General features: G+C 35.8%; 1 protein-coding gene and 1 long non-coding RNA gene across 14 annotated transcripts in view; one reads left to right on the top strand and one right to left on the bottom strand.

The window, feature by feature from the left end:
• Msn (serine/threonine-protein kinase msn) overlaps positions 1–13,680 on the top strand; it is a 40,866-nt gene extending 27,186 nt beyond the window's left edge. For 11 of the 13 annotated variants that reach the window (XM_076326395.1, XM_076326386.1, XM_076326405.1 and 8 more), the window contains 6 exons: positions 2,444–2,596; positions 9,242–9,455; positions 9,569–9,789; positions 9,863–10,180; positions 10,263–10,562; positions 10,642–13,680. In XM_076326395.1, the coding sequence (XP_076182510.1) occupies positions 2,444–2,596; positions 9,242–9,455; positions 9,569–9,789; positions 9,863–10,180; positions 10,263–10,562; positions 10,642–10,725 (1,290 nt within the window). In that variant the 3' untranslated portion in view covers positions 10,726–13,680. The remainder of the gene's footprint in view (positions 1–2,443; positions 2,597–9,241; positions 9,456–9,568; positions 9,790–9,862; positions 10,181–10,262; positions 10,563–10,641) is intronic. The other 2 variants (XM_076326442.1, XM_076326493.1) reach the window with 1 other exon arrangement.
• LOC143154378 (uncharacterized) lies at positions 317–3,748 on the bottom strand. The gene is made up of 4 exons (XR_012994058.1): positions 3,651–3,748; positions 2,377–3,145; positions 1,322–1,571; positions 317–916 (listed from the first exon to the last, which is right to left on the bottom strand). It is a non-coding gene; the product is annotated as an uncharacterized LOC143154378 (long non-coding RNA).
• Positions 13,681–18,516: the final 4,836 nt, after the last annotated feature.

The following is an 18,516-nucleotide window of genomic DNA, read 5'->3' on the forward strand; positions in this document are numbered from 1 at the left end:
AAAAAAAAAAAAACAAATACAATACTCACAGAGAAATAGAGTATGAAAAGAAAAAGAAGTGCGACAGTAGAACCAGGATAACGTCGAAAAGAGCTAGATTGAGATAAAAAGGGGAAAATATATATGTATATGTATATAAATATAAATAGTATATATATAAGTATATACATTATTATACGTTATATATATATATATTTATATTTATGTATGTAAGTGTATGTATATGTATATACATATATAATATATACGTACAGCAATCAGTGATTACTGTTGGATCCTCTCCTTTCGCGAGAGCGTATGGAGTTCTATATTATGACCGAAATCATCGTTTTGCATGACGCTTATAGCGTGAACAATGTGTGTGATGTATACTTGTATTGCCATGTTGCAGCATGTGCCAAGCATGCTTTAATTTGTGTGTTCCTTTGGTCGTGGTCCGAATTGCCAATTTACGTTTTTAAATTATGCCAATTTATTTATTTATTTATTTTTTTTTTAAATCATTATTCTGAAAAACTGTATGATACAAGAGGTTGACAATTTTCGTACTTGTGTTAGAAACTGATGCTTAGAAGTAGAATCGTTTGTGTTAAGAGATATATAATAGATATGTATCTTCAGTTGCGCTTGTTCCGTATTATTTAATAAATTGAAACCTTGTGCGTAGTCGATTTTTTTTTTAAGTATGCGACGACGTACGTGTCGATCACGTCGACACTTTTAGCACTTTCCATGATATTTTTAATATCCATTGTTGAACAATCTCGAGTAACTTTTTCTTTAAATCTAAGCAGACGTGATTCTTACTGTTGACGTTAGCGATATCACTTTAAAAAATAGTTACTCTATTCCTTGATATCTTGATCGCAACCAATCGAGTCGAAAGTTCAATATTTTCGTTTCATTTAATTTCATTCTGCAATAAAAAGATACATGTACGGTGGTAGCATACTTAACGTTCAAGGAAATTCTAAACAGACTGTAATGCGAAATGGTTGAACTATGAATGTAGCCGCCACAAACTTGTGTGTTTATATAAATCGATGTACAATGCGATACTTACGTAAGATGTTTTATATTTCACAATGTTGCACGCTTTACTAATGTTATAAACGTAAAATAAAACTTGAACTTAAAGTTACATAATAATCTGCATCCGTTATTACTTTAGAAAATTTGTATTATTATATGTTTTGCGCAGTAGACTGACGAAACGAAAGTTGAAGCGATTTTTTTTGTTAATTAATCCACATTTTGCATGCACTCATTTCATTTATGTTTTGCACTGTATTGTATATTTAAGTATAAGTTGTTTCTTTACCGTATGCGTATGCGAAAGACAAATGTCCATAATTTTTCTTAGGCTTATTATCGATACATAGATTTGTTAAATTGGTCGCGTTATTTAAATTTTGTTCAGTAATTATTCTTTTAATTGCTTTTTCGCACCATTCTTCGGTTTCTTTTTGCGTTTGTTCATTCCTTGCTTGCGTTTTTTTCGTTCTCCAATGCTATTCTAATGTCCTGTCCCTCGTAGTCCTTCATTTCATCGTATTCCCTCCATTTCCGTTCTACGATCCTTTACACAATTTTTCAATTTGTCCCTTTACGAATTATTTACTTAATTTTAATCTGCTGTATGGTATCAAGGCCTGAATTTATGCAAGTAAAAATAAGTTACCCATTTAAAACATTAGCGTATAATTGTCACGCGACGTTAGACGAAAATCTATTGTTGGAATTGATATCAACCAGATCGAGATTCGAGAATCGTTTCTTCCATTGTATCGAGCAATAGCAAAGAACGTACAGTTCGTTATTTATCAACTACAACGTCTCGACCATTCATTTGCACGGTCCTCTTCAGAAAGGACAAATTAACTATATAAATAACAATACAGTTAACATACTCAAATACTTATATAGTTTATTTTTCCTCTCACGTTACACCGCAGCAATATTTCTTCCTCCTTTCGTATTTCGTAGTCTTTGCGTTGCATTTAATTTCATTGGACCGTGACAATTTAATGGTCCAAACATTGAATTCAATAAATAATTAACCGTACGTTTTCTCTCGCTGCTCGAAATAACCATACGAAAAAGAATCTCGCATCTCGATCGCGTGTAGCTCGAATACTTAAGAAGAACAAAAAAAGAAAGAAGGAAAACAATCTCAGCTTTTAACATTACTATCAATGGAATAAAACAAAGAAATCTCTCCAAATTGTTTAATATATTTGATAACTATTTCATTTTTGTTGAAACACCGTATCGCTACGTTTCTTGTAAAGTAGCCTTACGTACGGTCGCAGGTTTTGATCGAAGACCGAATAAAAAGGAAAGTTCAGGTCTTCGTTATCCAGCAGATCCTGTTACCTTTTGCGTTTGGCTTCTGGTTTGGGGCCCCGATAATCGTTTTAACTGACAATCGATTGCTTTGCAGAATCGAGAAGGTGGCGATCGGCCGAGAGGCGGAGGAGGCGGAGGTGACTTCCAAAGGTCGGACTCATCCCCTGGTTCCCGACCTAGCTCCGTTCTACCGGATCTTCTGACTTCGTCCCCTAGCCAACGACAGGACAAGTCGACCAGCGAGGAGGTTAGATACACGTTAAAATCGTTCACCCTGTTTTCGTTCGTAGACGCGATAGCGCGTATTCGCATACAATTAATCATGTTTAACACGTTTGATGCCACGTGGGTCACTGATGATCCGTGTCGTTGAACTCGAGACATTCGTAACGGAATTAGGACACATAATTGTACGTAAGTTCGGTGTATCTGAAAGTAATCACGATCACCGACAAGAAAGAGGTATATAATCACGCGTTGCGGGATAATTTAAACGTTTCCATTCTGAAACGATATTTAGGTTGAACGAAATGTAACTGTTTAACGTTGACCGTCAACGAACCAAGATGGAATTCTAGGGAGTAATCGTTGCGAAGTATCGTTACGTTCCGGGTATAGTTTATGGTAGTTGGACGTTATGTTTCTCCCCACCCTTCTTTGTTGTATACAGTTTTCTTTTTGCAGTTGCCAGAGATAAACTAGACTTAACGTTATCTTCGCGATAAAAGAGATCGATCCGTTGAACGAATCCTCGTCAATTTCCCTCGACACTGTATCCAGTTGTTCCAGAGTCACCCTATAGGTAACATTTTATGGAAACAATTAGCGCGGATTGCAACTGTCCGACAAACCGAAGAATTCGAACGTATAAAGTGTATCAGACGTATACGGGTGTCGAATTTCGTCGAGAAACTATAATTATTCACCGCGACGATAATTTCAATTATTATAGATTAGAATATTTGAATACGTTAGTAATTTAAACGAATATAGATTTCGACGAATATAATTCGTGTGCTATTTGAACGCACGACTATTCGAATACTTTATGCGTCGATCGAGTGTCTGAATATTTGTATCATTTGAAAAATGCGACGTGGAATATAAATTAAGTTCTTTACTTTCATTGTTCCTTTCATTCTTTTTTTAAACATTAAAACAATAATGTTAATAGTAATGTCGTAACGATGATATCCGAATGACACTTCGATATTCAAATATCCCAAGTTTATTCGCAACACTCGAATACTTACGGATTATTCACGCATTAAATTATTCGAATAATTCATTGCGTATCTTACCACGATATTAGTCTTAACAATGTGAGTGTCCAAACGAGCAGGGATAGTAGCCCGTCGTGATTCTCGCGACATCGAACGTGTTAATAATAGTATTGCAATCTTTCCATGACAGAACTTCAATAGCGCGTGCGCGCGCGCGCCTTGTTTTCTTCCAACAGTATACCCATTTCCTTCCCATTTTTCTTTTTTCGTGGCACTCAATATATTACGTATCCGTTTTATCGAGACACGGATTTCCCGAACGTCATTATCTATATTCAGTTATTGGCTGCGCTTATCGATTTAACGCTCGAGAGTATACTTTGTATACAGTACCATGTACTCGCTAACTGATCACCAATCGCGTCTGGTGCTGTTCAGTTATGGAGGTACGTACTCTGTTTCAGAGATTGATCCTTTTTTTTTTTTTTTGAAAGTGAAGGGGACCCAGTCCGAGGTTTGCTCGTACAGCACAGTTCACCCGTTACCTACGAATCGATTCCTTTTTTTTTTTTCTTAAAAATTGATTATAAAATTTCAACCTCGGTAAAAAAAATTTGTCTCCGAGTGTATTGTAAACGGGACACCGATACATGGGCTCGGTTCTCCTTCAGTTTTTCGATGATGAAATTTTCGCATGACGTCGGTTCTTGCCATTATTCCACAGTCTTATCTGTTTTAAATGGTATCGCATGACATCCGATAGTTACGCGACCCCACGTTCAGGCCACGCCCTCGGGGATATTATCAAATACGTTGAGCTACACTGCTCGACAAGTAGAGCTGGATACACCGAGAGCGAGCGAGACAGAAGAACAGTGGGCGGGGTTGATTCCGGTTCATTTACCGAGAAATAAATTCGACCAGTTAGCGAGGAAATACTGTATATAAAATTGATCACGTTATTAAACTTCTTATTGTACATACAGTTCAATTTATCCGTTCTGTCGGTTGGCTGCGAATTAAATGAGCGCGAGCAGTAACGAAATAGAAAATCATTTAGGAGACGAGTTACAGCATGGTGAAAAACAACGGTTCGATGATCGGAGCCAATAAATACGCGCGTAGACATGTACGTGTATGTTACTGTGTTAACCCACGAACTTGAACGAATACAGTGTACTCATTTGCAAGCATTTTTCGGTAACGTGAGCGGCAAGAAAACAAAAAAAAAAAAGAAAAAGAAAAGAAAAAAGAAAACAAACGTAACGCAAGAGAAACACGAAATAAAAATAACGATACACGCTGTCGAGTTTGAGGGTTTACACATAGAACGCCTTTTGCTTTGTGTCAGTACCTTGTGAATGCTTTGCTTATAGTTTTCTACGTCTGATTACTCACTGAAGCGAACATGGTACTCAGTTCACGGTACTTGTAATTGTCGCTTTAGTGCAACAAACCCGAACTATATATTACGTAGACGTATGTAGAATTCTCATAGTTTCAGGAGAATAATTTATGAACAAATAGTCGCGCTTCATGAAAAAATAATTAGTTACACATGGTGTAACTGAATATCCGGGAAATATTGCGAAGGTAGGTTCAGGGACTAAGAACAACGAACAAATGTTATACGAACGTATATTGGCTATGACTTTCTTCTCGAGTTTCAGTTTTTTTATATGTTCTAGAAATACCTTCATCCTATTGTTCGTTCGAGTTGTCAACGATAATTTAATATTAACGCACGCTTAGGAGTTATCGTTCACAATTTAGAGAAATTTTTCCAGTTTGTTTAGAGAATTAATAGCAGCACCCTGTTGCAGTGTCTTTATAAAATAATTTTCAATAATTTATCGAAAAACTATTACGTTTACATTTTTTGGTTGTGAGTAGTTTCTTTTTCTATCCACTATGTAATAAAAATATTCGTATTCGTAACATTCGAATGCTTGTAAAATATTTGAATGTTTAATTATACGAGTAGTCCCATCGTTGTCGATAACTCGAAAACACGATCGTATCGAGTACGTGTTTATTCAAATTTTCTCGTTGTTTATGCCTTCTGAGATCATTGCTGCAATATTCATCATCGTGTGTTAATATTTTGTGGACCGCAGTTTGTACGCTCTATTCTTTGAAAATTTGGCAGACTTCTTTCGAATAAAAAAACATTGCGCAACAATTTTGTCTCGGTCAAAATAAAATAATCGTTACAACCAAACATAAATTTATGAACTTGAATCTCTGAAAATTTATTTCGAAGACGGTGTACACTAAACTAATGAAAATTATTCGAACAGTTGCCGAAATTTATAACACGTCTGCAAATAACGTACTGATGTGCACAAGGTCCACAAAGTGTTAAGAGGCATAGCACGTGAACTATGAATTATACACACATATATTGGGTGTATATATTCCACGGTATGGTACTTCATATTTGTCACAGCAAGAGGAACAATAGGAAGAAAGGTTTAAAGGCCACAAAACGATAATACTGAAATCTTTGGAGAAGCGTATTGTGTTCTTTTCTTGTATTTTTAGGTAAGGTACTGATTACTCGCAACAAAAGTTAAAATTAAGAAAGAGACGCAACGAAGCCACTTGTCTTTTTAAAGACATCCAATCATTGTAGAACTGTCGATGCAACACTTTAGAGAGTGAAATTTTCTTCCGACTTTTACAATTTTCTTTTGATAGTTAGATATTAGATAGATTTTGTATTGTGATGGTGTAGCGATGCCTCAAAAGTGCTATCTCTTTCACTCGTCGGTTTATCCCTTTCACGTGATCCTCATTTCATCATCAGAAGAAACATGATTTTTCTTTACACTTCGAGAACCGATAGTTGGGTCGTTTCTGTCGAAAGAAAGGGAAAGTAATTTATACTTTCAGTTGGTTTTTTCGGTCAGTATGCCGGCTAAAATAGATAATAGTTTCTGCTTTCGATTTCGTTGATTTCTCTTGGTTTCAATATAATTACGTAAATAGTCGTTTCTGATAATTACACGAATCAGTAGCCTTCTGTTTGTAGCGGTTGGAAATAAGTCCTCAATGAATTTTACTGTTTGAAGAAAGAAATAAGACCATCCTAGTATTTATTATCTATTAACGTGTAAGTAGAAACGTACAAGTTAAGCATAATTTTACGTTGATACACAAATCGATTGAACAAACATAAAATTTCTGATAATCATAATCGGATCGAAGATTAGTCAGTCTGAGAGATCTCCCGCCACTGATTTTGTTAAGGGAAATTTTTTCTTTGCATTTTTGGATAATTAGTAGTGGGTTTGAACATATTGCAAGTAATATCGAATCCTGACCGAACAGTATTTGTTTAACCGTTAGTTCATGTATACAAAACGAATTGTAATTCTTAGGATTTTCGATCCAACGAGTGAATTTTTATAATTTCGAATAAAAATTTGTAGTATATCGATTAATTGTAAATTTTTGGGTCTAATTGGGTACGAAAATTATACAATATTTATAATACTATGCTCGAGGTATTTGGGGCGGTAACGGTAAGGCAGTTTTACTTTTGTAGAACTCTCTCTCTCTCTCTCTTTTTCTTTCCCCTCAAACCAATCGTGTCAATCTTTTTGTTCGATTCGATCGTAGCAATCGATTTCTGTACCAAACGTTGATGTCATAATTGTCGATCAGACTCAGTAGTATCAAAATTCGTGCATTTTGAGAGAAATTTCTTCCTTTTAAACATCAAATAACGAGCGTTTTAGTGATTGACAAAGAACTATCCGAGCACTCGAGCTTCAAGCCGAATAAATTTGGATTTTCGCACTCGATTCGATTATTCGTTTGTTGGTGTAGCAAAAATTTGATCGATTCAAATGATTCGAATAGTTGGTATACTCGAGTCAACTTGAATCAAAATTACGTGAATTCGAATTTTTTAAGCTATCTAAGAAACATCTAAGTAGTTGTTAACTGATTCAAGGTTTTCGGTATATTAGGTCGTATGGATAGAAATGTATTTCTCGTAACTCGAAGAAATTGGAGATCATTGTTTTAATTCGCGTTACTCAACTATTGATGTTGCTTGAATCGCGCGAATCCAACGAATTCATTCGAGTCATTCGAATCAAATTTATTTTTCGCTACGAAATAGTCGAATACTCGATTCGATTCGAATATTCGAACCGAAACAATCTCAGTTTGCTATTCTCTGCGTATTCGGACAGTTCTAATTGATACACTAGAACCTTATTTTATTATAAATTGTTACGTATCACGTCCCCTTATATTACGCGAGAATCCGCGCAAGCGGTCACATTGCGTTTGTCAGCGTGACTAATTCAGGATTCTGTTGTGTGTTGTGGGACACGTGGGAGCTCTAATCCGAAGGGCAGGACCCTTTCTACTGACCATCCCAATCCCAATACTAATTGCAATGTAAGTATTCATTTATCCATTTATAATTCAGTGTCGCTTCTGTCTCCTTCTTACGAGAATGTTCCTATTATGTACAGATGAAAGAAAACAACAATACTCCCTTCTATTTCTCTTAACGTCTGATTTCTTCACGGTATGCCGCGCGAAGAATGTCAATTTCCTGTATGCAAATCTTTCTACCCTCCTTTTGATTTCTAGGTTGTTTCTTTGGTATAAACGGAGTTCTTAGCACGATCGCGATTATATACTGCTTTTATTCTCTCTCTCTCTCTCTCTCTCTCTCTCTCTCTCTCTCTCTCCCCCCCTCTCACTCACTCACTCACTCACTCACTCACTCACTCACTCACTCACTCACTCACTCACTTACTTACTCACTCACTCACTCACTCACTCACTCACTCACTTACTTACTCACTTACTTACTCACTTACTTACTCACTTACTTACTCACTCACTTACTTACTCACTTACTTACTCACCTCACTCACTCACTCACTCTCCCTGACTTTCACTCTCAATCATTCTCATTCTCACTTTCACTTTCACTCTCACTTTCATCCTCACTCTCATCTTCATTCTCACTTTCACTCTCACTCTCACTCTCATTTTTACTCTCACTCATACTCACTCATAATCATTCATACTGACTCACTGACTCACTGACTCACTCATCTGTCTCTGTCTCTTTCTATGACACGCATACGCACGCACGCACGCATACACACATATACGCACACATATTTTCTTTAACCTTGCATTGTCTTATATACTCGAAAAATATCGTAGGAACAAGACAATATAAATTTCATTAAAGATTCATGAAATTTCATGTCATTTAAGTTCCGATTTAATAATCAATCGGAAGCATTTTAGCTTTGATACCTATTTCTGGATTCTTTATTAAAATACTGTGCTTCAGATTGTATAATTATGTTCGTTTCTTGAAAGTTTTATGTTTGTGCAATATTTGTTTGCAGTACATGAAATATGTGTTACATTTTAACGTTTGATGCATTGTTCTTTTATATTTTTTAATTTTCATACGAATTTTATACTGTTCTATTGCATGTCACTCTGTACATTTGTTTGCCTTACCTAATTTCTTAAACAGTTACTACTACCTATCAATTATAATACTCTGTTTGTTTGTTTCGTATTGTTAGTTACAGTAACATACACATCTCCTCGACGATATAATTTATGTCACGCCACATTTTTATTCGAGTTGAATCTTAAAATAATTTTTGTTGCAGTATCGACAAGCGGTTAAATCGCCACCCCCATTTGCGCTTCAACAGAAGCAGAGATCTTTTCTGACGTTTGGATTCGGAGCTGGACCAGCCAGGAGAGAGTCTCATGTGAACGTTAACGTAACACCGACCAGCCATGATTTAGCGTCTGACACTCCCGAAATACGCAAATATAAAAAACGTTTCAACAGTGAAATACTTTGTGCTGCATTATGGGGTAGGTATATTTATAGACGTATACAATTTCTCGATAATACGTGCACGTAACTTTATTTTTTCTTACGTGTACTTTACGTAACATTTAATTCTTTTTTATTGAAATTCTCATAGGTGTAAATTTATTAATTGGCACCGAGAATGGCCTTATGCTACTAGATAGAAGTGGTCAGGGTAAAGTTTATCAGCTGATAAGCAGAAGACGATTTCAACAAATGGAAGTACTTGAAGGTCAAAATATTTTGGTCACAATTAGCGGAAAGAAGAATCGAGTACGAGTGTATTATCTTTCCTGGCTCAAGAGTAAGATTTTACGAACCGATGGACACAGCGATGTAAGTGTTGTACTTTTTGAACGACGTAATATTCGTTAAAATAAGTTTAACGCGTTTAACTTGTGTATTTCAGCAAGTGGAACGACGTAACGGTTGGATTAACGTTGGCGATCTTCAAGGAGCGGTACATTTCAAAATAGTCAAATACGAGAGAATAAAGTTTCTTGTTATCGCGCTGAAAGATTCCATAGAAATTTATGCATGGGCGCCAAAGCCGTACCATAAGTTCATGGCTTTCAAATCGTTCGGTGAACTCGCGCACAGGCCACTTCTCGTGGATCTTACAATCGAAGAAGGTACAAGACTGAAAGTCATTTATGGCAGCGCCGATGGCTTTCATGCTGTTGATTTGGACTCGGCTACGGTTTATGATATTTATCTACCAAAACACGTAAGAATATCTGAAAGATAAAATTTTTAAATAATTAATAAGTGTTACATGCTTACGGTAAGAGTTATTTTTTCAATTATAGACTCAGGGCCCTATTTGCCCACATTGCATTGTTGCATTACCCAACAGTAATGGGATGCAGCTACTTTTGTGCTATGATAACGAAGGCGTATATGTAAACACTTACGGTAGAATTTCCAAAACAATGGTCCTTCAATGGGGTGAAATGCCCACGAGTGTTGCCTATATTGGTACAGGACAAATAATGGGCTGGGGCAATAAGGCGATTGAGATTAGGAGCGTAGAGAGTGGTCACCTCGACGGTGTATTCATGCACAAGAAAGCTCAACGGCTCAAGTTCCTTTGCGAGCGTAATGATAAGGTTTGTACAGATCGACTCCTTTTATTTAGTTTGCACGCGTTAAGTGCATTTTTCAATACACCGTATTATATTCTTTTAGGTATTTTTCTCGTCAGCAAAAGGCGGAAGCTCGTGCCAGATTTACTTCATGACATTAAATAAACCTGGCATGGCTAACTGGTGATCCCGAATGAGGCCAAATCTGGCCCCAACATTATCTTTGCGTATAACGATACAAAATCTACCGCGTGTATCAGGATATGTATCTTCGATATTCATGTTAACTCGTTTTTCACTGCCAAGATTAAACAACGCCATGGAAAACAGAAAATGTTTGCAGCGCAGTCAATATCATTCTCAATTTTATTATAGTCGTTGTCGTCGTCGTCTTCGCCGTCATCATCGCCATCTTCGCCGTCACCGTCACCATCATCGTCATCGGCATCGTCACCATCATTATCATCACCGTCACCGACACCGTCACTATCATCGTTATCGACATCGACATCATCACCAGTACCACCACCATTACCACCACGACCATCATCATTTTCCTCAGCAAGACCATTATGATCAATATCAACGTTTTTGCTCGAGTAATTGCACATTAATTTAGGAAAACAAAAGCTATAGCGAGAAATCGCAACAGAATTTTCAACTGGTTTTGCAGAGTACACAAGGGACACTAATACTTGTAAATCTTCTTGTAAAGAAATTTCTGTGCTTTTTTAATCGTTCATCTTTCGTAATACGACTTAGCATATAAAAGCACATGTAGATTTTTTTAAAAGATGGTTCCTTCCTCAGATCAATGTCCCTTTTCATAAAAGAGAGTAAGTAGGAATGAGGTATATGCACAAAATTCAATTACAGTTTTGTGATAATATTCATTATTATTTTATCGTTGAGTATTTTCAACGCTATAAATTTGATCTTATATCTTGGAAGGCCCCCGTTAATTTTGAGAACAAGTGTTACATCGGACTAAAATTTTAAACAATAATTTCTTGGGCACGTAGACGATGAATTAACAGCGAATCATAACAGAACCATTGTACCGTACTATTATTGTAGATGCAAAAACTTGTGCAATATCGATTCTTTGATCTGTACAAACAAGAAGACCTTCCGAAATAAGTTTTTAATAAGTGGCTAAACTTTTTTATGATAACAGTAACTACGTGAAATGTCTTGGTAGCTCCAAGTGCATATACGCGAGCAGAATCTGGTGTGAATGAATGTTTGCGATTTGCACTGAAAATGAGATTATAGAGAAAGCGCGCGCGCGCGTGAGTGAGAGCGAGAGTAATGGAGAATGTACAGTGTATGTTTTTAAAATTATTTTTCATTGAATCTTATATTTTTTTATAAAGGCATTCGACGCAATTTCAATTTGTTTGAAAGTGATTGCTTCCATGATATACAGTTAATTGTAATTATGTATGTTATCGCACCAAGTTTGCGTTAGGAAAGTCTTCTGAATGGAAGAGCGATGTTGTTTTCAATGACAAGGTATCGAAAAATAGCAATGGACTAAAACGGTATAACTAAAATTAAAGATAAGGGAAATTACTGCTAATGTTATTAATTGTATAGTTCATAATAGTCAAAGGACTTATATGTTGATTCCTGCGATTCATGATAATGACGGTGATGATACGGCGATATAATGCACGACGTCGGATAAATTGCATTATTACACGTAATAGATTTATATTAAGATTTTTTGACACGTATAGCGATAAGATGCAAAAAAAACATTTTCGTTTTGAAGGTATTTGCAAGTATATATCGTACGTTTATTTTACACTTTCTTCTTTGCGAAAGATGTTCGTACTGGTATAGTCATGGCGTCGTTTATTCTTGACTATTAATGTAGGCGAACGCAAAAACGCCTTCAGCTTTTATAAAGAATTTATAACTTGATAAGGCAATGCGCACAGAAAAAGGATGGTCTTCCTCTTTCTACTTCGTATTCATTCAGTGGTGTATGCGAATCAAAAATATTATTCATCCTGTAATTCATAATTTCGTGTTTAAAATACTTTAAAAGTTAATTCGTAATAGAACAGTTCTATCGATTGAGTTAGACTATCATATGACTGACTAGATTTGAATCGCGACATTTGTGACTAGAACGGAGCATAGGAACAAATGGTAATGTTTTTGAAGAACTTGTCAACATTCTGAATTATTTACAATTTAGCAATATATATCGTATTAATGGTTTCTCGAAAACCGAGATTTTCACAGAACTTTCTGCTAAATCTAATTTTAGTTTGAACTGTTCAACGTGTAGTCTAAACAGATATCACGAGATATTCTGCATCGTAACAACGATCGAATTTAAACTGCATCTTTTAAACCAATATGCTCTTTATAATTGTGTTCTTATGATTGATGTAAATTTTGAATAAATATGAATTACGTATTGTACCATGTGAATTGGACGAAAATAATTCATATTTGCAATTTAAAATGTGCAATCGTAAACAATTAGATGTAGAAAACTGTTGAGCAATTTTGGGGTTTTATTATTTTTATTATTTTTATTATTTTTTTTTAATACCAAGAACACTTATTACATAAATTTTTGTCCGTATATCGTTGGAAATAAGAAGTACGAAATTTATAGCAATAATACATTAACGAGAGTGACTTTCGAATTTTTTAAATAAACGCGCAATGTACACTCAATTACTTATTTGTATATAAATACATGACGTGATATGTGATAAATGGATAATACGACATGCATGTTTGTTTTCGAGCATGTGTTTCAAAGCTTTTTACGAATTTATTAAAATAGAATGGTTACTTTACGAACGCTATAATTATTTGTAATCTTTCGAATGGTAAGACGCAGAAGAAAAAAAAAATAGTTTCGGAACAAGTAGGTGCAAAGAGGAGGACGTCCGACAAGTGCAACGAAAGACTGTTTTTTGAATGAGAAAAAGATTTCTATTCTGCTGAAATGGAAAGAACGCAGATCGAGGAGCGAGCTTTGAATGCGCGCGCGCGTGTGTGAATAAAAGAGAGGGAGAATATTCGGCGAATGGACTACACGTATGTACGGTTATTTACGAATGACATGAACTCTAATATTATAACAGTAATACTAATTACTACCTTAAACAGATTCACGAATTAATTTTTGTGCAAGAATTTCTCTTATTCCTTCGTCTCTTTCGGTTCCTTTGCGTACTTCCATGTTCCATCCATTATCTTTACTTGATCGTCTTGCACATTGTTTCCCAAAGATGGTAGTGATGATTTCTTAATATTATAATAATTATTATTGCTGTAGTTTATGATTGCGATTATTATATCTATCCGTATGTCTTTATGACCATCATTATGCGGTGTATTATGATTATAATGATTAAGATTACTACTATCATTATTATTAGTAAAGTCAAATATACAGACAATTTGTAATTGATGCGACAGTCATTTCTTCGTATGTCCTATCGTAACTTGTAGATATAGGCGTACATACTTATATACGGTGTTATCGGATGGTTAACACTATCTGGTACGGCGTGATTCTAAGCATGGAAATAATTCGAGAAAAAGCAATATTTTTCCATTCGAAGCTTCGTTAAACGAGAAAAACGAGTTTGAAAATTGTAACACGACCATTTACACTTTCGTATTCGTTATCCTCCGTAATATTTACATTCTGTTTTCCGCAGTATGGCTACCGACTACTCTCACTGTTAGTATGTTGGCATCGGTCGAAGTGTAAGTGTGTCTCGTTATAGTGATCGCGAATACGTCGATACGGTGAAAGCGTTCGATGCTCGTAACGGAAGTGCGTCAGTGGCAACTAAGTGTTATCTAATAATAACAAACGTATTGTTTACACACTTTCGAACTCGATTTCCTTGTAAACGAAGCTTCAAACAAAGTTGTTGAAAATGTTATTTTTTTTTTATTCGATTTAGTTTCGCGCGTAGAATCACCACCTGATAGTATTACTCGTTCTGTAACACCCTGTATATCGAAGCTAACAAGTCAAATTTAAAATTTGAATATCAACAATACACATTTTACATATATATATAAAATAACGTAAGTATTAAAAGAAACACTTTGTTAGCTACGTCGCATTTTCGATCGATAATTTCAATTCTATCGCAGGAGGCAAACGCTCTTCGATAATTAACAATTAAATATCTCGTAAACTTTTAATCGACCGCTCTTGAAACTATAGGCATCGCTAGTTTCAGTTTATCGGATAGTATCAATCTACAGAATTCTGTTGAAAAATCATGGTTACAGTTAGCGACATCTGCTTGTGAGATTTCTTGTTTACAAAAATTTATTCGTCGCGGGTACACTGAAAATGACAGATTCTAAATTGAGATATTGATGGAATATAAAATGAGTGTAAGTTATTCGGAGTGTAGGGAAGGAAGTGCAAGAAAATGGTGTTTCTTGAAAAGCAGAACTTATGAAAGTATAGCTAGAGGTGGTGGTGTAATTCCTTCACAGTTTGATCGATCAGTAACATGACCAAGGCGATACGTCTGAACTGTTTAATCTACCATAAGTACGAAGTGGTTCATTTTGCACGCCACATTCTTTTCTTCTCTTTCTGTTATAGTTTACTTAATGTCTTGGTTCGTTTTGCATGTTATATTCTTTTTCTTATTTTCTTTGTTATGTTTCGTTCAATATCTAAAGTAGAAAACTAATCTGCTTTTGAAATCAGTACGGTATCGATTAACAAATATATTTTTTACAAAATATATTTCTTTTAGTGTTCTCGAATTCGTCGTTTACACATCTAAAGGTATATTTTCATCGAGAATCGAGAAACAAGACTTCGGGACCGTAATGTGAGACTGTATACCATATTTTAATATTTACTATACGTGATATTTATTATACCATTATTCGCATGGAAAATGAGTTACCTGTAAAATATATTTTTTTTAGTCTTTCCCTAACAATGGAAGCGATGTAGAAGATAATAAGAATTGCTATTTTAAAAAATGTTGAGTACCGGTATTATCATGGTTTTAATCTTGCTATTGAGACAACTTCGGATGAGAATTGGGACTATTTGCCGAATTGTTCTGTTTTCGAATATTATTCTGATATATCGTGCAACGATCGAGTATAATTGGCTTCTAACAAGATACAATATTTCACGACTTATCGGTTCACGTAATATTCAAGTAATGCAAATACATGAATACTTTCTTACTCGAATAATGGTATTCGATTAATAGTTGTATCATGGTAATCGAATGATAATATTCGAATAATGATATCCGAATAATAATATTCCATTACACAAACATTTGAAGTTTATTCGCAGCATTTGGATAGCTATAAAATATTCGAATAATTTCGACTCTACTTCAAACGCTGCGTATACAATAGTCGATCGGACAAAAAGAAGTCTGGAATGGAAATAGATTTCTCTAGAATTTTTTATCTTCTTGTCGAGCAGAGTGCGTAGAGATAATAAAATAATTGGACTTGGAAAAATCTAAGGTCAAAATGAATTTTACGATAGGTTTTTCCAACAAATCTCCGTAAACGTAGGTTCGTAGGTGTAGCTTGTGGGAATCGATATTTTTTTCACGCTTTGGATGTTTTTTTTAAAAAATTATCAGTTTCGGTCGTTAAAATGTTTACTCGTGTAAAATAAAAATAAAAAAGTCAGAACAAGCCGTATTGAGAACGTATACGTGTTTCCTGGACGATGGAATCTCTTGGTGCTTTGGTGAGTATTACTCGAATGCAGTTGGGTTTAATCGTTTACCAATTTCCGTACACTCTGTCTACGTTGCCGTTTACGAAACTCTCTGGTTTCTGCCGGAGATAAACATCTATATCCGGGAGAAGTGAGCCTCCGTTTGTATGCAAACTTCATGGTCCGAAATACTTGAAAAATAGTGCAACGTTGTGCACCCTGTCTACCAGATTTACATTCTCATACTTGAACGTTAATATTCTTGTTTGGAAATTGTCGACCCGATGCTCGAGAACACACGTATCACTCGTTAACGGCCGATTTCATTCACGAGGCAAACAACATCGAAACGAATCTTTATCGTTCGTGATCGAAATTCTCGTGTTTCGAGCGAGGATTTAATTTTTTGCATCGATTCCAAGAATCGATGGGAAAAAATTGACGGTCGCTCGAGGAACGATTTTCTAAAAAAAAAAAAAAATCTCGATTTCGAGTTACGTTTCTCTCCGCGTATTGTATCTTTGTACCTTCGCGTGTAACAAAACTACTTCTCGTTACCGTGTAGTTGTATACGCAAGCTCTCGGGATTGAGCATTGGCTAAAATAAACGGGCGTTAAAGTGTTGTTGAGTGTCTTCAGCGTCGTTCGTTGAATCGGGGTGAATGTTAAAGCCGGTGCACGCTTCAAAAAACTTGTTGCAACGGTTGTAAACGTTACTTTGAAGTGTGCTCGTGATTCGTAGAAAAGTTTAAAAAAAAAAAAAAAAAAAAAAGACCGTAAGCACCAGAGTGATACCCGTCATTTGCGTGCATGTATTTCGCGATACGACACCGCGGCTCGGAGTCTACTCGCGCGAACGTTAAATCGCAGAGCGCGTGTCGTTGTGGCTGAAAACGATGAAAATTGAGAGAATACCGCGTAATGCACCGAGGCTGAAAGTAAGTCGCGGTTTCGAACTGAAAAGCCCCGTCGTTCTATCCTCCTAAAACGATGCTTTAATACGGCTTAACGAGTTGACGTACAAAGTCGTCGGATCGAATTACCGAAGCTTACGTCGAAACCACGCTCGATCGGCCGTTTATCCAGGACAATGAGCCACGAATACCAGTTATATAGGCACTTGAGGGATATTAAACGATCAGAGGATAGAAAATCCATGCTCGCGGAGATAACGATGCTCCGGAGTTTCCTGGACTACACGCGAAACACAATTATACAGCGTATTTCTGGATGACATGTATAAAGAGAATCGAACCAGGGGATTAACGGATCGGATCGGTTCGCCACTGTTGTAAGCAGTTTCCTATAAATCTATTTCGTTTGAATTATTCATCGTTCCAAGTGTACGTACGCAGACATTTGTACGAAGAAACGACGATGTTTAGTATCGAGTCGTTTGCGCCTCCCGCTTCCTTGCACCGATAGGATTTCCTCGGATTATATTTTTAGGTCAAACGAAGTATTTTCCGGTGTCCTTTTCTCGTGGAAATCGATCATTTTTTCCTCGTAGAAATCGATCGTATTTTCTCGTATTACAGACGTGTACAATGTGTCGATAGAGATGCGACATTTTTCGAAAACTAATCGTGAAAAATTTGTTCATTTTTCGTTAAGTTCTTTATCATTTTGCGATACGAAGCTTTGTTACCGAGATGCAAGTGGTAAAGTTTACCGATGCAACTCCCGAGGCGTGCTAGTTATACCTTGTATCTCATTGTCGATCAGCTGATCGCACAGTTACACACATACACGAGCGCACTCGGACACAATGAACATTGTTCCGAGGTGTACAAATTTTAATTGCTTCTTTCGACCTGAAAGATAACACTGTCGTGTACAATGATCCATAAATTTAATAAGTACCTGTTCCGTGCTTATAATACAAAACAGACTATTGTTTGGAAAATGTAACCGGTAGACTTGATTTTAATTCACAGCCAAACGAAGCCTAGAGAAACGAGGAAAAAGTAAGATATAGATAAAACAAATGTCGCAGACTAATAAATTTTGAAAACTATCGAGCAACTTGTATCGAATAAATGGTACGATTTCAAAATACGTGTCCAATTTTCAAGATGTTCAAATTTGTTACTCAAAAGTGAAAATCGCTGTACGTGTTCGAGACGTATACATTGTCTCTGGATCTGGATAGATTTTATTTGAAATAAAATTGAGAAATAATATTTTGGTCGTTATTATTTGGAAATGATCGGAATATCGATTTGTTTGCCGTGAAATAACAATTTTGATGTTTATATATCGAAT

The sequence above is a fragment of the Ptiloglossa arizonensis genome, chromosome 1 (assembly GCF_051014685.1).
Source record: "Ptiloglossa arizonensis isolate GNS036 chromosome 1, iyPtiAriz1_principal, whole genome shotgun sequence".
Lineage (NCBI taxonomy): Eukaryota > Metazoa > Arthropoda > Insecta > Hymenoptera > Colletidae > Ptiloglossa > Ptiloglossa arizonensis.